Source organism: Carlito syrichta, unplaced genomic scaffold, assembly GCF_000164805.1.
Source record: "Carlito syrichta isolate Samal-C Ts95f unplaced genomic scaffold, Tarsius_syrichta-2.0.1 Scaffold303035, whole genome shotgun sequence".
Taxonomy (NCBI): domain Eukaryota; kingdom Metazoa; phylum Chordata; class Mammalia; order Primates; family Tarsiidae; genus Carlito; species Carlito syrichta.
The window spans coordinates 408738-433351 of record NW_007247131.1 but is presented as its reverse complement, the minus strand read 5'-3'; the positions used below and the strand labels follow the sequence as shown (position 1 = coordinate 433351).

Genomic DNA, 24614 nt, shown 5'->3' with positions numbered 1-24614 from the left:
CCACCCGGCCGGCGGAGGCGGCTGGTGCCGCCACTGCCACACGAAGCTCGTGGAGCTCAAGCGACAGGCATGGAAGCTGGTCAGCGGGCCCGGGACGCCTCTCCGGGTAAGTGATCTCACTCAGACCCGGCCCTCCAGGCAGGGCCACTCTGCAGCTGGGGAGACCTCGGGACTTGGCCGGAGGCGCATTCCACTCCAGCCCTGCTGCAACAGGGCTCTTCTCCTCTGTGGGCCTCAGTTTCCCCGTCTGTTACGTGTGTGAGTTGGAACAGCTTATCCTAAGGGGTTCTGCTGTGGAATGGGAAGGGGTGTGTTGGCATTTCTCCCCCAGGCAGGTGGCTCACAGCTGGAACACAGGTAGGCATGGGAGGGGAAAGGGAGCCAACCGATGGCAGGGACTCCACCCAGGGGGAGGCGGCTCCTGCCCTGCCGGCATCCAGAGGTTATCTGGTTCCTTGTGGCCCTTCGGGAACCTGGGCCCCCAGCCAGGCATCTGGAAATTGCACACCTGGGGCATGGAGGGTGAGAGAGTGGATGCCCTCCCAGCAGCTGGGTGGGGGATCCCTGCCTGCCTTCTCCAAGTGTGGTGGATAAGAACTGTCGTCTCACACATCCCGCAATCACCCCAGGCAGGGGCCACCTGTCTGCGAACTGGCTTGGTGGGCCTCTGGGCTCCCCAGGTTCCAGCCCTACCTGCAGGTGTGGGCTGGGAGAGGGTTCTGCTGGGTCTTCCAGCGAATGGGCTGGCCCTGGTCTTGGAAGGAGCAGGGACCATTGTTCCAGAACAATGCACACTGGAAGTTTGCAGAGGCTGGGGAGGTGGGGGTCTCCAGAGGAAGCCGCCTGCCTGACCTTAAGCCTTTTTGAAAGAGTTCCTGGGAAGTCCACATAATCCCCATTGAATCTAAATATAGTTGTCCAAGGAGGGCTGGGGCTGGGGGTGGGGTGAGACCCTGAGTTCCCTGTCTGGGGCAGAGCAGAGGGGAACGACGTGCCAGGCGGGTTTCTGCTCTGGGCTCCCTCTCCAGGCCTTGGGAACCTCGACTGGGGTTGAGGTGCCACAGCTTCTCTTTGTGGCTGGGAGAGGACCCATGGGCATCTGCTGCTCTGGGAAGGCTGCAGCTTTTGTCAGGCTCTGTGCCCCAGACCACCTGTGTCTAGTTTACAAGATGGCAGAGGACCCTGGCAGGCCTCTCGGAGAGGGCGATTTGGGACAGATCACCTGAGGGCTGGCCAGAGCTACAGGGTCATCTTGCTTCCCCACTAAGGGAAACAGTTCAGAGACAGGAGGGATGTGTGTGGCCCAGTTGGCCTCCCCACTCTTGGAGTGGGCCTTGGTTGGGGACACTGACAGTCCCCAGGCTGTGGTCCTACCCTAGACCAGATGAGAAGAGGAGGCCACTGGTGGCAGGCAGGCCTGGGGGGGCGGGGGTCCCATGTAGAGAGCTGCAGGTCACGTCAGTTCCTGGAGGGTTTGAGGCTCCTTATGGGGGGGAAGATGTCAGTGATCTCTTCCCACAAACAGCTCAGCCTAGAAGCCCCTAGCTACTCATCTCTGGCCTCCCTGAGTTTGGCCTTTGACACTGTCTACTCATCAGTGCCAAGTGGGGGCTTACCCCATTCCCGGCTGCCCCTGACACTCGGCAGACCAGGGTCCTGGTGGGGAATGTGGGCTAGGGCTTTGTTCTGCTCTGGGGGTTCCTGTCCCCTGCTGTGTGTGTTCTCCAGGAACTGACGTGACCTGCAGCTCTCCTTTGTCACATGGGCCCAACCTGTAGGGTGCTGTGCCTGAGGGGAGGGGGGTCTCATTGCTCATTGTTTCTCCACAGAGTCTGGGGGCTTCTCTCTGAGCTGAGGCCTCACTGTCTTGTTGCCTATGTGGCCTATGACTCCCCCCACCCTCAGCTGAGCCTCTGCCTACAGCCCTACCCTGCCTTCCCCAGAGCTTCCTTCAGGGATGTGGAGGTGGTGGCTGGGTTGTGGTGGGTGGTGGTGGTGCTTCTGCTTCTGGTTTGGAGGGAGATCTCTTCGGGGCTGAGGGGACCCGACTGTGGGCGAGCCCCAGTGGATGCTCCTTGGAGCCCGGCACACTATCTGGGACTGTGGACTTTGCTCTCCAAGGCCAGGGTGACACTGGGGCTTAGGGTTAGTGTTCTCGGATTTTCCCCAGGTGTCTGTTTCTTGTTTTATATCATGGGGAGATGAGCTTCCTTGAGGACAGCACTTGACAGTTTGTAGACAATTTTGGTTTGCCTCCATTTGCCTGTCTCACGCTTGGCTCTACTGAGTTCAAGAGATGCAGGTGACTTGTTGGACTCCCACAGGGGGTCCGGGGCTGGGGCTGGGACCCCTGATTGGCCTCAGAGACCCTCACCTTGGGGCTCCTTGTTGGAGAGATGGTTTAGAGAGTCTAGGGCTACCCTGGTGGGTCACCTCAAACTTGGTCCTTAAACCAGCCTGTGGCCACCCCACACTCTGTTCCCAGGGTCCCTGTTAGGGCTGTCCTATTCTACTGCCAGTTGACAGCTCCCTATGGTGGGGCCTCGAGTGGGTTCCTGGAGACCTCTTGGCTTTGGTGTCCTCCTCTGGATCAGGGGACCACCTTGGTATCCATCTCTCAGGTTTATGGATCAGGGACCAGGTGGGGCACACTCTCAGCCCGTAACTGCTGTGCTGCTGTTAGCTGAGGAGGGCAGGAGGCTCTTGCTGGGTCTGGGGCTTTGCGTGCCTGTCGAGGGTTGGATGTGGTGGCTGGAGCCTGGCTGGCCATCCAGTGGCCTGGGTCTTAGGCCTGCTTCTCTTGTGCTGCCCTGCATGCTCATCTCCCAGAGCCTGTCTCAGTTTCCTTGTCTGGGCAGCGAGGGCGACCATGGTCCTCCTGGGGCTATCCAGTGCCCTTCACCTCTTTCTGAGCCCCAGTGCCCCATCTTGGCCAGGGGGGAGGGCATGTGTTGGGCCTGGGTGTGGGGGGATATCCCAGTGGGGCCTCTGGCTGTGCCCCTGCTCTGCACCGTGCCTCCACTGTGCCACTCTCTGCTCTCACCGGAGTCCCCAGGCCTTGCTTCTCAGGTGATGGTTTCGGGGCCCTGTGATCTGGAGCCATGCTCTGTGGACTGGCTCGTGGCCTCCATGGACCCTTTTTTTCCTGGTAGCCCCACCAACTCTGCCCCTAGAGACTGTCCTCCTCCCCAGCCTCCCAGTCTCTCTGGCATGAGGCCCTGAAGTTTCCCCTTCCTAGGTATTCCCCTCAACTCTGAGATGCCCCTGTGGGGGCTCACAGCCCAGCGCCTTCTACTCAGTAGAAGGGCTGAAGGCAGGCCTGTCCTCTTCCTGCCTCCTTGTCCCTGTTCTCAGCCATCACCATGAACTGGTCACAAGACCCCTTTCTTCGTCCCCCACCCCAGTCCAGGGTGCCACTCTAGGTGGTAGCTCTGCCAGGTCAGAAATGGGTTCCTGGTCACTGGGAGATGTTTGCTGAATGACTGAGTGACCAGACTTTTCCTCCTGTTCCCTGCTGGTGGTCGCCCCAAGAGCTGCTGGGGCTGGATTCTGGCTCTTTGTCCCACAAAGTCATGGCCCCCTCCCCCACGAAGGAACATTTTCTGCTTTGGGAGGGGCATCCTGCTTGGAGATCCCTTCCAGCTGCTGCCCAGATGTGTCACGAGGAGGTGGTGACTCCCCTGGAGACCAGGTGACATTCGAAGTGTCAGTACTGGCACTGAATTGATTATCACTCCTGCTGGAAAAATGATCGATTCTTATTTAGCTTTTGTAGCTCTCTGGCTCACCCAGGCAGGGGTTCCTCTCCAGAACCACTATCAGTGTCCACCCATCCATGCTGGGCTGGACAGTGACCCTGGCTCCCATCCCCATGCAGCTCCTGGTGTTGAGCCCTGGTTGCAGGCATCTCTGGATGCTGGGAGTCGACTCTCGTGGGTGTGGGTGAGAGCCCGAGTCCTCCTGCCCATCCGTGGCCTGGCTGGTGTCTGCTTGTCCCAGGAGCCTCTTGGCAACCCGTCAGTGTCGCCCTTCCTTACCCTCTCATGTGACTTGAGGTTGGGGTGGGGTCCTGCCAGCTCTGTCACTTCTCCTAGGAAACCCTCTTGGCTCCTGGATGGGCCGTTCTGAGGGCACAGATTGTGGGGTCTGGGTCTATCACCCCCAAGTTGGCTGTGATGGTGGCGGCTGAGCCTGACTTGTTGATAATGGAAGTTTACTACCTGGGGTGAGAGTCTCTGGACCCCCAGGCTGTCGCCCCACTTCCCCACGCCACTGCTGGAGCCTGGCCTGAGGTCCATCCACCGCTGGGCCACCTCTGTGTGGGGCAGTGGTGTGCACCTCAGGTCTCCTCAGGGTGGGGCACCTGGTGTCAGCAGTATTCCCAGCTGAGCCCAGGAGGCAGCCAGGGGAGGTACGGGGGGCGGGGCTCCCTGGGCCTGGCCCACACCCAGGTGTTCTCCCAGCTGGCAGGGCATGAGGTGACTCAGCGGGGACGGGACCTGCTGTGAGCTGGAGGCAGGGAGTGGAGGGCTCAGATCACCTGCTCAGGGGCTGGAGGGGGCCTGTTCAGGCTGGCCGCACCATGCAGCCTCTGTGAGACCTGGGTGGGCTCCCTTCTCCCCGGCGGGTGGTGTCCCCAGGGGGTGGCGGTGTCCCCGGGGACTCTCTTGGGCTTGGTAGGTGGTGGCACCGGGGCCCGTCCTTGTGGCTGTCTTACCTCTTTTGTGGGTCTGAGGTTTCAGGGACTGGGGTGGGGGGGTTTGAGCTTTAGGGATGTGAAGTGCTGTCCCCTGGATGTCAGCCAGAAGCAGGCAGAGGACTGGCAGCTGGCGGGTCCCAGCACAAGCTTTGTGTGTTGGGGGAGGGGGCTTACTCCAGGGGAGGCTGCTGGTGGCTCTAGCCTCACGATCGCTCTACTGAGAGGTGATAGACAGGGAAGGAGAGAGACTGCAAGTCATCCCTGAACCTTGAGCTCCTCAGAGGCTTGCTGGAGGGGCTTGTGGTAGTTTGAAGTGGAGTAGTGGAATGGATCCAGGCCTTCCCCAGGCTCCCTGGAGTGTCCTGGAAGGATTTTATACTCGAGAGTCAGAAGAACTGGTTCCTCCCTTACATAGCAAGCAAAGTCCAGTTCCCCTTTCCTTTGTCTGCTAGGAAGCTCGCAGCAAACCTACTATTCAGCTCTGGACCACATGATACTTGTCTTATGTCTTCTGTGGGAACTGACCATTTCTGTTTGTTCTCATGGTGACTGGCTCTCATTGAGTGGATTTGTTTTTAACCTGCATTGTGTCGTTCCTGGAATCCACCACACAATCTTTGGACAGGACGGTGTGGGCTACAGGCATATAAACAGAACACTGCAGACTGATGGTACTCTAGGGTGTTTGCCTGCCCATCTGGTCCATGCCCGGGAGCCCTGCAGTGGAGGGGTGTGGCTGTCCTCTGTGGGATCCTGGTGGCAGTCAGGCTGGGTGGTCTGGCCTCTGGGAGCCCCGGGGTCCAAAACAGCCACTCCCACATCACCTGCCTCTGAGCTTAGGGCTCTGCCTTCCCACTGGGGTGAGTGCCGAGCTTGTCAAGACTCTCCCAGGCAGCAGGAAGAAGCCACATTTCCCATGGCCCGATCACCCAGGCAGGGCCTCAGTTTCCCCACCTGGTGAAGAGAGTCCTTGGGCTGAACTGTTGCTCTTGCTTTCCTGGGGCTAAGAGGCACCTTTGCTTCCCGTTTTGGGGACACAGGCTCTGGCCACAGCTGCTTCCCCAGGTCAGCGTCCTCTGGATGGGGTGGCCCAAGGCTGTCAGTGGGGCTCCGGCACTCCCTGGGAGGGCACCTGGCTGCCTGTCCTCCTCTGGCAGCCCAGGCTTCGGCGGTGGGGCTGGGCCGGGGATGGGTGGCCCAGCTGGGCTCCGGGGCTGGCGGGTTTGTGGCCCTGTGAGGCCCAGTACCAGCAGCTCCACCCTCTGTGTCCATGCCACAGCCTCTGACCTGGGTGGTGGAGGCCCGCCCGGCTGCGGTCTCTGTTTCTGGTGGAGCATGCCAGGTCTGGCCCTCCCCACTGCCCTGCCGGAGCCCTCCATAAATGTCCTGACCCTGTCCTCCCTACCCCCGCCCCCCGACACACACACAACCTGTGCAAGACCCCAGGGACTGTCCTAAAGTTTCCTGGCTGAACCTGTTCGGGAAGGGGATGCTCAACTCAGCACAAGTTCCCTCCTGCCCTCACCTCTGGTCCCCCTGCCTGCGCCGCCACACTGGACTCCAGCTGGAGGAACTGTCAAGCGACCTAGTTCCAAGTTTTTCATCTTCAAGGCTTTGGCTTCCCCCTTCTCCTGAGGGTGGCGCTGGCGCTCCCCCATCAGCCTGGAGGCTCCCCAAGGTGGGGCCAACCAGGAGGTGGCAAGAGGGTCCTAGACCTGGGTTCAAACCCCCGCTCTGCTGCTCCCTGACTGTGCGGCCTCAGGCCAGTGTCTCAGCCTCTCTGAGCCTCAGTCTGTAAAGGGCGCATGCTCATGGTAGCCAGAGAGCAAGGTGGGAGCCTGGGGGTGGGCAGTTCCTCGGGGAGCCTGGGGTGCTGGCAGGCATGTATCTGGGTGTGGATCTTGGGCTGGTGCCAAGGGCCCACCCTGTCTGGCATCTCTTCTCTGCTGGGTGATTGGGAAGAGGGTCAGCTGGTCCTCAAGTGCCATGGCTGTATTGGTGCTGTGAGAGGGGCCTGGGGTCCCTGCCCTTGGCAGGTGCTGCGGAGGCCCAGTGAGGAGGGAGCACAGGGTGGGAGGGTGGGAGACTGAGCTCCCCCTGTGCTGCCAGCTGGGCCCTCTGGCCTGCCCTGCACGGTGTGGGGCAGGAGAGCCTGAAGCCGGACACCTGGGAGGGGTGGGGCCTAGCACTACAGACCCTCTGTGTGTGCCACTGAGCTATCCCCGCAGGCATGGTTGGGAGGGAGGAGGGGCCCCGGGCTGTGAGTGACGCCGATGGCCCCAAAGCCAGACTCTCCCCGGCTTCTCCTTCTATAGTGTGTCCTGTAAGCCAAGTGCTGTGGTCTGGCAAGCGCAGCCGGGACATCCTGGAGGCCCTCCTGGAGGCCCTCCTGGAGACAGCATTTGATCTTGATTAGAATTAAACTCAGGAGATGGGGTGAGCTTCTTCAAGGGGTGGGCGCATGGAGAGCTCTGAGATGGGGGTGCCTGGAGCTCATGTGGAGACCATTGTGGGGGGCAGGTAGGGTGACGGGAAGTGGGCTAGGTGGGAACTCTGCTGGGTGGGTTGCAGTGGGGTCGGGCCCCAGCCCTGGGGTCCTGGGTGCCCTTGGCTGCTTTGTGGGCAGGGCTGCTGCCTGGCCCTGTGACTCCTGGTGTGCTCTGGTCTCCAGGTGTCTCCAGGGCCACCTGCACCTGGCTAGAAGGTAGGGGATAATTTGGATCTGCATGCGCCCCTTCCTGGCTGGGTCACCAGGCCAGTGCCTGGCCCCACTGCGCAGATGAGAGGACCGAGGTCCGTGGTGTTCTATGCCTTGCCAAGGGGCTGCTGCCTGCGGCGCAGTTGGATGGAGGGTCCGGGCGGCCTCACGCCCCTGCAGTGCCCGAGCATGCCTCTAAACCTCAGAGGTCCCGATGAGCTGGCCCTGCTGTCACTCCACCCGCTGGGGCCATCTTGCCCATCTCTCCTTTAGCCCTCAGGGCCCTAGCACCCAGCACGGCATCGGGTGGAGGACAGGGCAGGCCATTGAGGGGAGGAGGGCCTCAATGAGCTTGTCTGTGCTGGGCTGTCCAGCTGGGCTGGTGGCGGGTACATGGCCCCGGGGATGGCGTGCCGGCTGGTGCTAGGTGGGCTGGGCTGTGCCCTGCTCCCCTCCCTTGAGGCGGGGGAGGAAGGCTTGGGTGGCGAGGGCCCCTGAGAGCTGTGGCTCCTCGGGATGGGGGTGGTCCAGGGCTCCTTGTGAGTGGACCAGGGAAGGTCTAGGCCTTCATTGAGCTGTCCGCTGGGTGGGAGGCCATGGGGCAGCCGAGGGGTGACCGGCCGGTGTCCAGGCTAGACTGTCCAGCCCCTGGCTCCTCAACCCCGCCCGCCAGGCTGTGTGAGATATGGAACATCCTCAACAGCGGGACCTGCCCAGCAGCCGGGGGTCCCTTCCTGGACCTGTTGTCAACTCCGGAAGCAGTGGCTGCACGGGGTCACAGCCCAGCACGCTTTGTTTAGGAAGGGAAGGGAGGGCAAGGTGGAGGGGCTGGGCCGGTGGGGTCCGCGATCTGGGCTGCCCACACATGCATGCCTGACTGTGTGGTGGGGCGGGGCCCAGGTCCTTCCATGGGAGCTGGCACCCCTTTTGCGGAGTCGGGTGACGGGGGCTCAGTGAGGGTGTCACACAGCCACTGCCTGGTCTCCTGGATTCTCTGAACTGGGAACAGGACCTCTCCCCTCCCCCTATGGCAGCCTCAGCTGGGGGAGGGGGTGCTCTGGTCAGCTCTTGTCTGTCCTATGGGGGTGGCTGGGTGGACTCTGGAGCTGGGAGACTTCTCTCCCGGTGGTGACAATGGAGTCGTCCCCGGTAAAGTCCCTCCGGGCCTCCCAGGCAGGAGAAAATGGAAGGATTACTTAAGGCAACTCAGAGACGCAGAAACAAAATAAAAATGAAGTCATCATTTTTAAGTGGGGGGAGGCTCCCTAAGCCCAGGCGTGTGGCCGGGGAGCTGGGGGGGAGGGAATGGGGGGAGGCGGTGAGGAGGGAGGTGGGCTGTGCATGATGCTAAATTGAATCAAATGAAGAAAAACATTTTCCAAATGCAAGTAAAATATCTGTTTAATTAGACCATAAAGAGGAAATTAAAAGTAATATTTTTCAGTGGGGTAATTACTGTCTTCCTGAAGGCATGGGGCTTTGGAGGGCTAGGTGACAGGCAGGCTTGGTGGCTGGGGCTTCCAAGGGTCCAAATTCCTGAAACTGGATGCCAGAACCCTTCTGGAGCTTGGGTCTGTGGCTCCCAGAGGGGCCTGGCCTGGCTGTCGCCCTCACAGAGATCTTGGAAGGTACAGGAAGTGGCCCAGGCTGGATTTGCTATTGGGGGGTGTGCCGTGGTGTGGGGGTGGACGGGGCTGCAGGACACCTTTGTCTCTCTGAGGACCTTGTGTGGGACCAAGAGAGGCCGCTCATGGGGAAGACCATCCCGAGGTGTCTGACCTGGAGTCACCAGTGTCTGCCCCCCGGAAGAGGTGCCTTCCCTGAGCTCTTCCTGGGAGCCCTGCATGAGAGTCAGGGGTGTCGCCGGGGGATCTGGGCTCTCCTGCTGCAGCCCCAGAGCATGCTGGGCCCCGGGCTGATGTGGCAGACAGAGGCCTCGGGTCCCCTGGAGTGAGGAGTGTGGTTCTGAGGGCCCCGGGCGTGCAGCGAGGGCCTAGACCGCCTGGTATGGGTCTGTTTCTACCCTGTGCTGTGCCTGGCCTGGCTGCCTGGTCCATGCAGGGCTTAAGGCCAGGACCCTGGGCTCCATTCAGAGTTGGTGCTGTGCTGCCCAGGCTGGTCTGTCTGGTTCTCTAGCCTCTGCCTCATCTCAAGTATGTGACCAGAGTTGGAGAGACAGCCCCTGCCCGGTCCTGGGGCATCTGGCTGGGCCCTCTGGGCTGGGGCATCAGACTGGGCCCATGGAGACTGCTTGGCTGGGGTGAGCGTGGTGAGAATCCCCAGAACTGGGTCCCGGGGAGGGGTGCATGACCCAAAAGTGATCTTTGACCGTGGGGTCCGGCTTCCAGGGTTGCATGCTGTGGAGTAGGACTTGGGGTGCCTGGCAGCTGCTGGAGAGGGTGTGCTGGCCCAGAAGCCCAGGCTGCCTGCTGACTTGCGTGGGTGGCTGGGAAGCCTTGGGCTGTCCCCTCAGTGGAGGCGTGAGCTGGATGGGCCACCCCACCCTGCAGACCCCCATGGTTCCCACCTGATGTTCTGAGGCCTGGGTAGGGCTGGGCCTTCCTGGCAGCTGCTGCCTGAATTCCTAATGACCAACTTGATGGGGACTTGGGTGGGGGGCACTGGGCTGGGGCTACTGTAGCTTCCTGTCGCCTTTTCCCTGCCTCCTCCGGCTTGGCCAGGCCACTGGGGGCTGGAGCATTCTCGGGTCATCGGTCCCTCTGCTGCTCTACCCTCCAATTTCCTTCCTGCCTCCTGCTGTGCAGTCTGGGGAGGGCTGCGGCAGAGGGCTGGGGGCTCCTCCAGAGACCTAAAGCCCACAAGACTGGCAGAGACCTCCTGGACTGTCCAGAGGCCCCAGAGCAAGGGGCTGCTGGACCCGAGGCCCGAGCTAGAGCTGGATGGGGGTCTAGGTCTCTCAAGCCCGGCTCATGGCTCCGGTGGGTGGGGGCTTCCTTCCCCTTCATGCTGGCTCCATCAGCAGCCTCCTGCCACGTGGAAAATCAGCGTAATCCAGTCGGGACTGGAAAACAGGCCTGTGTGCCTCAGCCTATGACTGGGGACTGAGGCCAGGGCCGGGCGGGTGGCAGTGGCTGCAGTCCCCGAGGGCGTCTGGGGTCCACATGTGGACCTGCGTGTGGGCCTGCGTGTCCATCAGCTGTGTCGGCGGGGCTGAGGGAGGGGCCTGCCACATCAGACCCTGGTGGGCCCCTCCCCCTCTGCTGGGCCTCTGAAGGCTGACCTCAGCGAATTCCCATGGGGGCGTGGAGGGCGTGGGGGCACCAGCTTATTGGGACCAGACACGCCAGGCGGGCGCTTCAGAGCTCTGTGGCCCTGGCTGGAGGAAGTCCAGGCCTTCCGGAGTGGCCATACATCAGGCAGCTGGGCCCGGCGGGGGTCACCCTTTCATGCCACCTGGCCTGCCTAGGGAGAATGACTGCAGGGAGCCTGGGGCGGTCCTGGGGACAGGAGAGCACTGGTCACCCTGTGGCCGAGGGCCCAGCCGGCCATGGGACAGGCACAGGGAGCATGGGTGGGGTGAGACACCCTTTTGGGATGATGGTCTCAGCTTCCTCATCTGAGAGGTGGGCATGTTTGAGGAGGCTGTGGTCCCTTTTGTGGCCCAGGGTAACAGGATTGGAGCCAGGTCTTGCCTGGAATCCCCTAGGGGTCACGTGGCCGGCCATGGAGCAGGGAACTCCTTGGGGCCAGGACAGGAAGGAGGCCCAGGCTGGGGTGAAGGGGACGGAGTGGGGCTGGCAGAGTCGACCTGCTGGCAGGGTCCTCGAGCTCCGGCAGAGTGGCGCTTGGAAAAGCCCTGGGTGGATATGGCCACAGCAGGGCTGGACAGGTGCTGTTCCAGGGCCTGCTGGGCCACATACCCTATAGTTGGGGCTCGAGCCTTGAGGAGGGTAGACAGATGCCAATGGGTGGGGCTGGGACCAGAGCAGGACAGATGCTGGCCTTGGCTCAGACCGTGACTTTTGCAGAGCTGCCCCAGACTGGGGCAGAGACAGAGCCTGGTGGGGGCGGTTAAGGGCCACAAGAGGGCCACAGGAGCAAGCCTCTCAGCAGTTACCTTCGTGGTGAGATTTGCTCTGCATATTGTCTCCTTCCTTCTCCTCCTCCTCCTTCTGAAAGGTGCCACCTCTTCCAGGAAGCCCTCCCTGTCCTTGAGTCCGGGCGAGGAGCCTCCTCTGGACTCCCCTGGCTCCTATTTTCAACCATCTCTGGACACCAGTCTCATGGCTAGGGGGGCTCATGTGTCCCCCAGCTCAGACCCGAGGGGGCGTTCCCACCTGTGGGGGGAGGTGCGCTGGCGCCTGGCCACACCTCCCATGTCTTCCTCTCTGGCATGACCTCATCTGCCCTCTGGGTGCTTCACTGAGTGCTGGGACTTCTGTGGACGTGTGGACAGCAGCCCCAGATTTCATTTTCCTCCTGATCCTGACGGGTCCTCGGGGGTGGGGGGCAGGTTCCAGCCCCCCAGCTCAGCAGGAGGGAGTGTGAGTGAGGAGACCCTGGTGGTTCTGGAGAGGACCTGCCTCTCGCCAGCCTGCTGGTCCTCCCTCGGCTGGCTGCCTGTGCTGATGGCGGTCCAGTCGTCAGGGAGCCAAAAGCCCGTGGATTGGGGGGGGGGGGGGGGGGGGGGGGCGACGTGGGGTGGTGGGCCATCAGCAAGGGTACCTCGAGCCTCCTGCTCAGCCCCCATCGTTATTTTCCTTCCCTCATGCTGGTGAAGCAGCCGGGACTGATTGATCAGTGACGGATGGCACCGCAGCTGCCACCGGAGTGCGCGCCATCACGAAGGGTGAGGTGCGGGAGGCTGGCCCCAGCACTGATTGTGGCTTTGTCCCTTCCTGTCCTCAGGATCCCTGCCTCTCAGCCCTGCTCCTCGACAAGCTCCCAGCACCCGGGGCCCTGCCTGCCTGCCGCCCGGAAGCCGAGCGCCACTGTGACGTCTGTGCCACACACCTGCAGCAGCTCACGCGGGAGGCCTGGCACCTGCTGCAGGGCCCTGCCAGCCATGAGGACCCGGACACCCCGCACGGAGGCCCCACCGCCCCCGGTGCTGGTGCCGTGACGAGCCTGAAGGACACTCCAGGCCCAGTGGGCCCAGCGGGGAGGCAGCCGGGCAGGGCGGTCCCTGACAGGATGAAGGGGCTGGCCTGGCCTCCTGGGCCCAGCGTCCAGGTGTCGGTGGCACCAGCGGGCCTGGGAGGGGCACTGAGCACCGTCACCATCCAGGCCCAGCAGTGCCTGGAGGGCATGTGGAGTGTCTCTCGGGTCAACAGTTTCCTCCCGCCCTCATGCCTGGTAGGTGTCTTGGGCAGGGTTGGGGGCTTGGGGGACTGCTGGCCTTCTGGGACCGCCAGGCGGGGCTGGCGGTAGCTTGGTCTGAACGGGGCTCCTCTCCAGGGTCTCTGTCTACCTCTGGGTGCCTGCAGTTCGGTGGCCTCTGCGGGAGGGTGCTGTGGGTGTCGGGGGTCCTCGGACACTCCTGGGGCCCCACATGTGCTCCTCCCTGGATGGGCGGGGGGGCAGGACGCTCTTGCATCCCCAGGAGCCACTGTTGGGGACTGTTTGGCTAGCCTTGCTCCAGAGACCCCTAGTGAAGCTGTGGGCTGACGGGTCCTCCAGGGCTCCAGGAATGAAACAGACCTGCATCCCTGGGGCTGGGGTGAAGGGGTGTCTCTGTAAGAAGCCCGCCATGCCAGGCCACCCCCAGGGCCACGGCCTAGGTGACACGGACACGCCATGTGGACAGGCGACACAGCCTGGAGCAAAGGCTGAGGCCTGCTGGGACAGCAGGGGTTCAAACCCGCCTCCATGATGGGCCTGGCCTCTGGGGCGCTGCCTTCACTCAGTTGACTGATTGGAGAATGCGCCTCAAACCTTCCCTCCACACGGGGCTCACCAGGGGGACCCTGGTGTGTGTCTGGGGCTGTCCTCTTAGCAGCAAGCCTGGCTCCCTGGGCAGGTGTGGGGCCCTGCGGCGAAGTCCTCTCTCCTAAGTGCTTTCGGCATCCCCAGGATTTCCATCTGGGAGAAGGGGTCCCAGGACGGAGGGTCAGGAGAGGGTGGGCTGTGGGGTCGGGCTGTGGGGTCGCTGGCGGGAGTTATTCAGGGTTTGGGGAAGCTGCGACGGGACCCGGGGCGGGCCTTCCCCGGAGGGCACATTAGCTGCTCCTCACAAACCCTGCCCGACATGGGTGTATCTTCTCTGGGGAACTGTGTCCCTGTTGTGAGAATGGAGGTTGCAGGCACAGGGCTGACTATGCCTGTTGTTCTGGAGATCCAGGTTTGCAAGGCATACTGGGTGGAAAGGACCTTCCCGGCAGAGGGAGTGGCTGGTGTGGAGGTATGGGGGGCGCAGACCGGTGGGGATGGGGCAGGGGTAGGTGAGGGGACAGCAGACCCTTGGTTGTGCTGCACAGTTGTGCATGGCTGCATGGAGAAGGCTCCCTGCCTGCCCTGTGGATCCCTGGGTCTGTGGCCAGTTGGGAAAGCCGAGTTTCTGCTCTCCACATGCTCCGGGCACCATGGAGCTGTCTCATAAGCTTGCTCCGTGATGGTGCCTCCAAACGGGCAGGCTGTCTCCCTCTGTCTCCAGGCCTAGTGACGTTTCCTGGGGTGGACAGAGAGGCACAGGGAGACTGCAGATCCCACATGGTGCAGGACAGACCCTGCCCCACCTCCGGGCATGCTGGCCCCACTGGGTTGGGAGACAGTGTCTGGGTGTGGAGTCCTGCTGCAGGTGGGAGCTATCCCTGGGGCTGGTGGCTGAGGCCCGGGCTTCCCAGGTCGCCCTGTCCTTGGGGTCAGGGTGCACAGGGGCACTGGCCACCAGCTGGTGCGACGATCCCACAGTGGCCTGCTACTCCTGGCTTTGGCACCACACTCTCAGGTTATTAACTCTCTGGTGTAGCCAAGAAGCAAGAGGTCAGCTCTGAGTGGGGAGCAGGTTGGCTTCCTGGTAGAGGTGGTATTGAGTTGGATCTGGAGGGGAGCTTTAGACCCAAGACCCAGGCTGGTGGGGCACAGATGTCCTCACTCCTCCTTCCGTCCCCCTGGCCCAGGAGGCCCCATCGCCAGCCTGTCCCTAGCCGTGTGTCTGACAGCAGATCCAGCAAAGCCGGCATTGGTGGTCTTGATGCCTCCACGCGGGATGGGATGGAAGCTGCGGGGAAGGGGTCACTGGCCTCTTGCTGGGCAGCTCTGCCGGTGGCCAGCACATCATAAAACATGGGCATTTAAGGCACCCTCTCCCAGGTTTATGTGTCGGGGTGGGCAGGAATGGATTTATAATTAGACAGCAACCCTGGCGATCAGCGGGTCGATGATTAGAGCCATGAGTAGTGTTCCAGGGTGCTCCCTGCCCAGCATTGATCTCTGGGGGTAGAACTGGAATGGTGATGCTGCCTGCCGGATGCAGAGTTGGGTTCTCCTGGAGAGACACACTGTGAACCCCCGCTGGCCACCGGCCATGCTGCCAGAGGGACTGTTTTGAGGCAGACATTGATCTGTGACCAGCAGGGGGGGACAGGGCAGGCTGCAGCCCCTCTGTTCTAGGGCACGCAGAGGAGGGGGGTGGACGCCTTTATTTAGGCTGAGACCTGGTGACGGTTGCTGGAGACTGTGACTGGGCCTGGCAGGAATGCTGGTTCTCGGAGGGGTAGTGGATGACCCAGGCTCCCGGGGCCCCAGAAGCCATAGGCAGGCCCTGGGACATTTCACATCTTGAGTGCCAGTGATACTTCTGGGGTGTGGACCTGCCCAGCAGGGCTGGCCAGCAGTTCTTTCCAGACTGTTGGGTGGAGGCAGCTCTGCTACTATGGAGGCCAGAGGTTGCCAGAGCTAGGCTCTGGGTCTGTGCCCTGCCTAGTCTGCCCTGAGAACACTGGAGAGTGGTCATGAGGGTCACCCCCCACTGCCGTATGCCAGGCTTTGCCATCAGGGACCACCAGGGCCTGGGACACACTGTGAACCACAGCTTGTTTTAGACCCAGATGCCATGAGACGGAGGCTTTGGCCTCCTGAGCCCTCAGTGGACGCCCACCAAGGGGCAGTCCAGTGACCAGTGAGGAGGACCAGAAGGTGACATGGGCCAGGGCATCGGACGGGAGTCAAGTGAGGAGGGTGGATGCTACCACGCCGAGGGGCCCTGCAAGCCTTCCTGAGTCCACAGCACACAGGCTAGGCTCCGAGAGGTGGTGCAGTGGAGGCCTGGCCTACTGGAGAGGATGGAGAGGTTCGTGGGAGGTGCTGCTGTGGCCTTGAAATTCGGAGTGGGAAGTCATCTTGGTCTCTCCGCCAGGGTCCCTCTGCCCACAGTGGTTGGGTGGCACCAGCTTGGGGGTTCCTGCATTCCTTGTGCTGGGCACTTGGTGGGTACCCCCCTGCCCTCAGGCTGGATGCTTGGGATACGGGGAGCTTTGGCTGGGTTCCGTCCGGGCTCTCTGTTCCCCGACCCATTGCTGGGGCCCCCATGCAGGCCTCAGTTTACCTCCCCGCAGAGCGGAGGGTGGATAGAATGGTGCCCTCTCCACATGAGGTTGCAGAGAACCCTCAGGGCCAGACAGGCCCAGGCAGGGGTGGGACTTTCCCAGCTGGGGGCTGTCCATGCCTGTAAGCTCTTTGAGTGATGAGGCTGGAGCCTCCGGGGGTGGGGAGCTGCCCCGAGGAGGCTCTGGAGATGGGGACACACGCCCGCGGAATGGTGCCCCACGCCCCATGCGTGGGTGAGGCTGGCATCTGTGTTTAGCCCTGAGCTGAACAGCACCTGGTGACGTGTTTGTCATCTTTCAGGAAGGGTGGGTGTCGCCCATGCGCCAGCATTTTACAGACGTGGGGTTCTGGTTTGGGGGGGAAGTGGGCCGGTGTGGTGGTTCCTAAAGTGTGCTCCACGGAACCCCAGTGTTCCTTGAGGTTGGCAGGTTCTCTGGGAAGGCTGCCGCCTGGGTGGGTCCCGCTGGGCTGTGCTCGGGCCGCCGCCTCACGCGCTGCTCTCTCCTCGCTTTCCTTTCGTTGCTGCTGTGGCGCCCTCCATCACATCTTCTGTTCGGCCGCCCACCCCCTCTCTGCTCCCCTCGTGTTGTGGTCTTCCCTCTCGCCGCCCTCCCCCGCCCCGGCTCTCGCTTCGCCAGATGGCTTCTTTTCGCATGCCTGGGCTCTGCTTCTGCCAGGAATCGGCCGTGGCCGTCCCGTGGGACGGAGCCTGTCCCGGCAGCGCGTGCGTGGGACGGTGGAGCCGAGGCGTGTGCGGGACTCCTGAGACAGGTCAGTGCGGGAGGCCCGGCCGCAGGCCTGCAGCGTTGTGGGCTGGAACCTTCTGGCTGGAGGTGGAGACGCGGGTGGCTTGGGACCGTGGGAGAGCGGGGAGGGGCCTGCAGGGTCATGGGGCGGCAGCTCTGTCTCCTTGTGACCCCTGCAGCCTTGGTCATTTGTGTCCAGCCGGGCAGGCAGGGTGTCCTGGTGCCTCAGTGAGTGGCGTGATGGGCCTGGCCCAGGTGCCAAGTATGGTCCCCATGGTGGTGTCATCACGGGGCTGGAGGCCAGCCAGGTACCAGGTGGGCTGCCAGTTATGCACCCCCACCCCGGTGCTCAGCCAGGCTCAGCTCTGCTCCCTGGAGCTCAGGCCCGGGTGGTCGTCTCATCACTTTAAAATTAACTCTGTCCTACCACACTTTGCTCAGCAAAGGAATTTAGGGCTTTCACAGGGAACACATATATTGAGTGATAAAAAAGGGCATTCATACTTGAGGTGAGGGAGTGGCATAGAGAAGGTGAGGATTGGTCAGGCCGGGTTTGGAGGGTTCTGTAGGAGTTCTGCCTTGCTGGCAGGTGGTGGGATGTGGGATGTGCTGGCTCAGTGCTGGTGAGCGGTTCCAGGTTCACCCTGCTTTTTCAGGTTCGCCCTTTTCTGCTACTGACCTGTCCTTGAAGCCCGGGGGAGTGGTCGGTGCTCCAGGGGCTGCGGGGTGGGGAGGTGCTCAGCTTCCTTTTCAGACAGTGTTCTGTTCCGTTTCCCAAGAGGGGTTTAAAAGTGAGTGCTGGCCGTGGCTTGGGCAGGACGACCCTCCACTGTGGCCAAGAGGGAAGCTGCCTTGGGGCAGCCAGGTCTTCTTCTGGAACATTCCTCCCGGGGCCCAGGGTGGCTTGTTCTGTTGACATGTCATGCCTGGCCTCTGGCCTGGGCCACTTGGGAGACCCTGGGGAGACTGGGCACTCCAGAGCCACCGCTGGGCTCCTCACAACCCTGTGTCCTCTCAGCATAGGGACCTCTGCCAGCCTGGGCACAGAGGATGTTTCGGGTGGTATTTGTTGACTGGATGCTTGGGCTGAGTGGAGCTGGTGCCCCTGGTGCCCAGGGGACCCTGGTAGGGCTGGGAGCAGTGGGCCCTTGTGGGTGGGAGGCTGAGGCCTGCTGCCTGGGGTTGGTTGCATCCCCGCACCCCACCCAGGGCCAGTCCAGCTCAGGGTCCAGGGCCGACATGTGCGTGTGAATGTGATCTGCAGAGGCTTCGAATTGCTGGCCTGTCCTGGGGCATTGAATTACGTGCGCTGAGGCTGTCTCCCTTTCTGGAATTTATTTTAGCTAATTAGTTGGAAATGCCAGAGTAGTATTTCACACTGCGGGAGCATGTATGTTATCCTACGTGGGGCAATTAGCGCTCCTGCCAAATATTTATTGTGGTTTCCTCTCTAATTATGCCTGTGGGGCTTCCAGATGGCCCCGGGGTGAGAGGGGTGTAGGGGTTCGTGTCCAACTACCGTGGCTGCTGTGGTCCCTGTGTTCCTGGAGCTTGAAGGGGGAGGGGTGGGACATCCTCTCCGGGTGGTCTGTGTCCACCTCTGCCTGCACAGGGCTCTGCCGGGCAGACTACTCACATACCCAGGGCCAGGACCTTGGTCCTCATGCCTTTCCCGTTGGCCCTGTCCCCCAGCCCCGACTCCTTGGTCCTCCCTGTCATGCTGGCTGGGTCCTGTGGGTTTGGGCCTCGGGGCAGTTGGCCTCTCTGCTCACCCACCTGCTCCTCACACGGACTTTCTCCTTCCCTCCAGGCAGAGGCGGCGGTGGCTGCGGTGGCAGTAGCAGACACAGTCCGAGACGGGTCCCCTATGGCGGGCCCTGATGGCTTGTCGAAGGCCTGGGGCCGCGCTGGGGCCTGCACGTCAGCCCTGATCACCCCAGCCCCGGGCTCCTCGGCTGGGGGCTCCACAGGCCCTTCGGCCGCAGCCTCCTTCTTTATAAGGTACGTCTGGACAGCAGCTTTGGAGTGACTGTGTGTGGGTGGGCGTGGGGGCCTTCGACTCCTGGCTCTGGAGGCGGTGGACTGTTCCTGGGAGGCCCCGTGGCCTTGTCGGTCTCTGAGTTGAGTGGATATAAGTGCTCACAGCTGCTGAGCTGCTTTTGGCAAAGGTTTAGCTGGCCTCCTAGACCCCGTGCAAAGATGGTGCTTGTCCCGTAGGTGTGGACACTGCCAGGGAGAGGCCGTGGGGTCAGGGGCAGGGTCCTGCCTGGGTTGGAGCTCTGTCCTTAACCGTTCAGAGCTGTGCAATCGTGGGCAAGTCATGGAAACTCTCTGTGCCTCAGTTTCCTCCCCTTTCAGCTGGGGTCCTCTTCACAGAGCCATTTCGAGGTATGGTAGGTGAATGTCTCTGCAACCGTGGACATCAGGGCCTGCCCTGGGCTGGCGCGGGCTGGGTTCCTGGAGGTGACACAGCTGACCTTCAGGGGAGTTCCAGCAGCCAGGGAACACAAGGGGAGGGATGGGGCCGGGGGCTGGGGAGAAGGCTGCAGGGGCTAGAGGGACCCCTGCCTACCGCTGCCTCTCTGTTGGTGGACAGCCACAGCCCAGCAGAGCTCGTGGGCGGCAGGTCTAGCTCTACCAGGAGCCAGGAGCATCCTGTGGTGGGGTGGCCATGTCTCATGTCGTGGGGCTCCTGTTTCAGGCCCTGAGCTTGAGGTGCCCCGCTTTGGGCTCTTGAGATGCCTAGCTTGGGGCCTGCAGACACCAGGTCCTGGTCCTGGGGATATCAGCCAGGGTGGATATGGTGCCCAGGCAGAGGGAGCAGTGTGAGTGAGGGTAGGGGTGAGCCTGTAGGAGCTAGGTGCCTGCAGGACTGTGTCCTGCCATGAACAGTCCTACCCAGCCCCCCACAGGGCCTTGGTTCTGCCGAGACTGGCGAGCCCCCCCACCCCCGCCAGTGGTGTGAGACTGTGGATTACAGGATGTAATCTTGGTAATGAGTGGTAATGGCAGGCCGGGCCGTGGGTCACTGTCCCATTAGCAGCCCCATGCGGGTGCTGATAAGCTTGTCCATGGATCACATGCGGGCAGCCAGGGTGGAGGGCGCCTTATCAGCGCCAGCCCGCGGGGACTGTATGTCCTGATTGGAGAGTGACGGGGCATATGATTAGGGCCTTGTGTGTGCTGGGCTGATGGACACACCACGCGGTGGAGCACGAGCAGCCGCTGCGTGTGACCCGTGTGGTCTCTGCTGGGTGAGGGCGGGTTGGTATCATGCCCAGCCCACTCAGGGATCCCCCTCCATATCCATCAGCAGTCAGCAGGGGACAGGGAGCAAGCGGGGGCAGATCCATGGGGGCCGGCCACACCCGGCCTGCTTTGTCCCGCTGGGAAGGACCTCTCTGCTGGCTTTGGCCGTGGCCCTGGTGGCCGTGCTCCTCTGGGCTGTGCTTGGTGGGAGGATTTGAAAGACTGAGACGTTTAGCAAAGAAGGAACAGCTCCAGTGGCCCCAAGTGTCTGCCCCTGTGCCGAGCCCCCCATGTCCTGGGGGGAATCTGTCCCCAGGCTGTGCAGGTCAGGGTGTTGGCCCCCCAGCCTGGTTCACCGGGGACCCAGAGTCCCTGCAGAGCCGGTGCTGCTGCCTTTTGTCTGGGAGCCGAGGCCCGTGTTGCCTGTGCTGCCTGCTGACCTTGGGAAGTTGCCATAGAAACAGGCTCAGAGGCTGGGGGGACGAGAGGCAGGTTTGTGGGGGGAGGGTGGGGTGCTGCCACTGCCATTACTTCCAGCCTGTTAGACACCCTGAATCCCAGCAGCTTCCTGAAGGCCACAGCGGGTGGCAGGTCAGGCTGCGGGGGTGGGTGTTCTGGCTGCGGTGGTCTTTGGGCCTGGTCGGTGGGGGAGACCTGCTCTGTGGGACTGCAATGCCCTCAGCCATCGGGGCTGGGTTGGAGGGTGTGACTGTGCATCCCCTCCCTGATTTTAAGGCGGGGGAGTGGGGGCTGTGGCTGAGAGTAGGGAAGAGCCTTGTCCCGAGTCCACTGAGCCGATGGAGCTTCAGCCCCTGCCCTGTGCTAAGCATCTGTCTGTGTTCCCATCCTTACTCTCCCACCCCCACAGTGGACCTGGAGGAGCTGAACTCCCCTATCCCAGGCCCTGCCCCTAGGAGGTTTGCAGGCTGGGGGTGCCGTGCGGTGCCTCTGTGGAGCAGCCTTTGACGGCGGTGTGGGATCCGTGAAGGGGCCAGAGCAGAGTGGCCCCTCAGTGCTTGGGCCATGGGGCTTCGAGTAGGAGTCTGGCAAGTAACATGGGGAGACAGAATGGGCAGAATGGGGTGGGTTCTTGAATCACGCAGTCCTGAGGTCAGTCTTGGCTCTGCCACGACCCCTGCCGCACCTCTGTCCTGGGCAGAGCCTCAGGCCTTCCCTGATCCTTCCAGGGACCTCTGCACTTCTCACCTCCATATGGGCAAACTGAGGTGTGGAGGGGTCATGAGGGTGCCTGGGTGCCCCGGACCCTGTTCATGCTCACGGGGTGTAGAGAGCACAGGCCTGCACACCCACACTGGCCCAGCCAGGTGATGGAGCTCCGTGTGCCCTCCCCAGCAAGGGGCCCCAGGACTAGGTTTTCTCCAGAGACCCTGGCGACTGTGATGCCACTTCTGGATCTCTTCATGGCCTTTCCACCAGCGCCAGGAGGTCCCTTCGGCAGTTCTAGGGGGTGTCACCTCCCAGCCCCCTGAACCTAGATGTCCTGGGAAGAACCGCTGGCAAGGCGTCTCCTTGGAGGCTCGGGGTGGGGGGAGTGGTGGGGCTTCCTTGTCACGGCCCTCCTCACTGTGGCCTCCTCACTGTGCCTCCTCACGAGGGCCCCACTCCATGGCACCCACCCATGATGGCCTCAGTGGAGCCCCCTGGTGTCTGCCAGATGCCCAGGCCTGTGGACAGGCGGGCACCCAGCAGAGGGGCAGGACCAGGGTGGGCATTGCCCACAGGCTCCCAGGGGCGCCTGAGCCCTTGCAGACCCAGGTGGGCGGGGCTCTTTGGAGAGGTGGCCTCCTGGCCTCCAGGTGGAGGTCCCAGGTGACTTGGGACATGCCGGCTGCGGAAGGGCTGGGAATTGGGGCTGCTAGCTGTGGCTGCTGGCCTCAGGCCTCAGCTGCTGCTGGCTCTGCAGGGCCCAGCCCTGGTTCCCTGATGGGACAGCCCCCCTAGTGGGTGAAGGTGAGGGCAGGTGCGGCCCACCATCCTCGTCACAGTCCAGCCTACGCCATCCCTGCATCCTTCGGGACAGGCCCGTGTGGAGTAATTAAGGGCCTCGCCATCAAGGCCAACTGCCTGTGAAATTACCTCTTCTTGTTTGGAACAGGTGATTTTTCTTCATAAAAAGGCAAAACCGTTTCCCTCACTGCTTCCACGAATCGATGACCAGTGCCAGGGAGCCTGGGAGGGCTGTGGGGTTGCGGGGGATGTCCACTCTCCTTTTCTCTCCCAGGCCTGCTCTGCGCTTTTCCTGGGAGCCAGGCCTGGGCTGGGTGAGCATCTGTCCCCAGAGCCCCCGCTGGTGGGGACATGGCTATGCATACTGACCAGGTGGGAGGGGGTTGGTTTCTATAGTAGCAGGAGGCACGGGGCGGGGGCGCCCAGTTTGGTGTATCAAGGCGGGCTTCCTGGAGGTGGTGTCCTGTGTGGATGGGGAAGGCTGTGTTTGCCAGTGAAGTGCTTGCTTTTCCAAGTCTTCCCCTCAGAGCCTAGCCGCTCTGATTTGCGTCCCTACTCCCCAGAGTGCCCGCTGCTCCCCAGTAGCACAGGGGTGTTTGTGCTTCTGGGCAAGGCACCTGTTTTGTTGTAGCCTGGGGTGGGGTGGACCCCCCACTGAACCATGCGGGTCCCTGCCTTTTATCCCTGCCCCACTGCTCAGAGACCAGGTTTGTGCCCCTGAGAGGCTAGGGGTCCTCGAGGGCAGGCCTGGGACCCCAGCACCCCCTGAGGCCCATACGGGTCCAGCTGCAGTTGTCTGGGGCGGGGGCGGGGGGTTGCCGTGTCTCATGGGAGTTTGTCCTAGTTTCACGGTGCCTGTGTTTCATCAAAGGGGAAAGTGATATTCCGGGGCCTCATTAATTGGTGTCTTGCCTTTGAGTCGTGCCTCGTGACACGAGCCCATGGAAGCATGCGCTGGGAGACTGAGGTGGCCTGGGGTGCAGCCTGTCAGCTCCCAGCTCCTCGGGGATCAGTGCTGGGCAGGGGGCGAAGGAGTGCCCCAAGTGAGGGCAGATCGTGGGGTGTAGACCCCTGGCGAGTAACCCTCCAGGCTCTCAGGGCTGGCAGAACTACAGAGGCCACCAGCACAGCGCTGTCCATGCGGCCCAGGGGCTGGATGTGCCCCACCCTGCATGACTGGGTGCACCCTAGGTCTGTGCTGTAGGCTCCTGGACCCTGAGATGACTACTGGAGGGGACAGAGCCTCTGTGGGTCATGCCCCTTTGCTGACGGGGCACAGCCTTGGCTTGGCCTTGGCCTCTGCAGCCCTGAGGCTCCAGCCTCAACCTCTCTCCGGTCTTTCTAGATGCCTCGCCAGTCAGTTACAGGTCCACCCCTGGCCTCCGTGTCCCCTGGAGGCTTGAGGGCGTGAGTGCAGGAGCTGGCTGGTTACCCGACCCTACCCGAACCTGGGAGGTGCCTGGGGGGGCAGGACCTGGTTGTATGGAACAGGTGAGGACAAGGAATGAAGAAGAGGTGCTGGCTCAGGCCTTGGCCGTGGCTGTCTGCTGACTTGTCCACTTGAGGGCTGGGCCAGGCCCAGGGCTGGTGTCACCATGCCCATTTGCAGATGAGAAAATGAGTCCAGGGCGCCTCCTTGTCCTTTATGAGGGTCCTCGGGACCACAGGCCAAGGCTGCAGTGGGCGACAGCGGGAAGAGCCCAGGAGTCAACACTCTGACAAAATCCAGGCCTGCTCCTGTCCCTGGCTCTAGACGGGCAGGTGGAGCCTTGCCTGCCTCTGGCTTCCATGGGCCCCGCCTGTCTCCCGCCTGTCTCCCGCCTGTCTCCCTGCTCCCCATGGTGGGTCACTCTGCAGTTTGGGGCATGGTGGCACTTCCAAGAAGTCCCTTCTTTCTTGGGCTCCTCATTCTGTGGACAGACATGCAGTTGGTGCCCAGGGACGGTATTGGCTTCCATCCTGCGCTGCTTTGCCATGTGATCCTGGACAAATGAGGACAAGGAACGCCCTGGAAGGCAGTTTTCCAGGTTTACAAATACATGGCTCAGGTGAGGTATTGGGGGGCTGTTCCTGACACCATGTGAGATCTGAGGGTCTCAGACACAGGCCCTGGCCCTTGGGATGGTGATGCCATGGCTGTGGCCAGCTGCGGCCAGGAACCCAAGTACCCGAGGCTGTGGGCTCCCCATGCCTGCAGGCATCTGGACACCTGGGCAGCCTGGGGTTCTGTTCCTGGGACTCTCACTCCTCCGCCCCTGCCTCGCCCACCCCTGCTCTGCTGAGGACCCTCCATGCATCGTAGATTACTTTTATTTTCCACAATGACACCTCACTAGGAGGAACGCCGTCCCTGGGGTCTCTTAAAAGACAGCTCCTATTAAGGATGAGGAGTTTAGCAAGTGCCAGCGGCGGATTGCCTGCGGTAGGAGGGCTGGCTCCTGGGTGCAGGCCCCGCCATGCTGGGTCCTTTTCAGGGTCCGAGGTAGGCTTGAGACGCCCTCAGGCTTTGGGAGGGGAAGGGCGGGGCCAGTCAGGCTTGAGGAGGAGCCCAGGCCGGATGGGGGACACCCCATTCGCGTTCATGCAGCCCTTAGCCGGGTGGCACCTGGCCACCTGCCCCCTCGGAGGCACTTATGGTTTGAAAGGGGAGCCCAGGGCCAGAGCTCGACCAAGGCCACCAGTGTGTGTGTTCCCTCACCCCTGATGCCTGGTGCTGTGTCTGGTAGCGGGGCATGAGCTGGGCTGG

The 24614-nt window shown here is 62.3% G+C and overlaps 1 protein-coding gene across 1 annotated transcript in view; it reads left to right on the top strand.

The window, feature by feature from the left end:
- Positions 1-3: 3 nt before the first annotated feature.
- KIF26A (kinesin family member 26A) overlaps positions 4-24614 on the top strand; it is a gene marked incomplete at its 5' end in the record, with an annotated part of 39912 nt that continues 15301 nt past the window's right edge. The window contains 3 exons of the mRNA XM_008057494.2: positions 4-106; positions 12267-12713; positions 18462-18652. Coding sequence (XP_008055685.2) covers positions 4-106; positions 12267-12713; positions 18462-18652 — 741 coding nt within the window. The remainder of the gene's footprint in view (positions 107-12266; positions 12714-18461; positions 18653-24614) is intronic.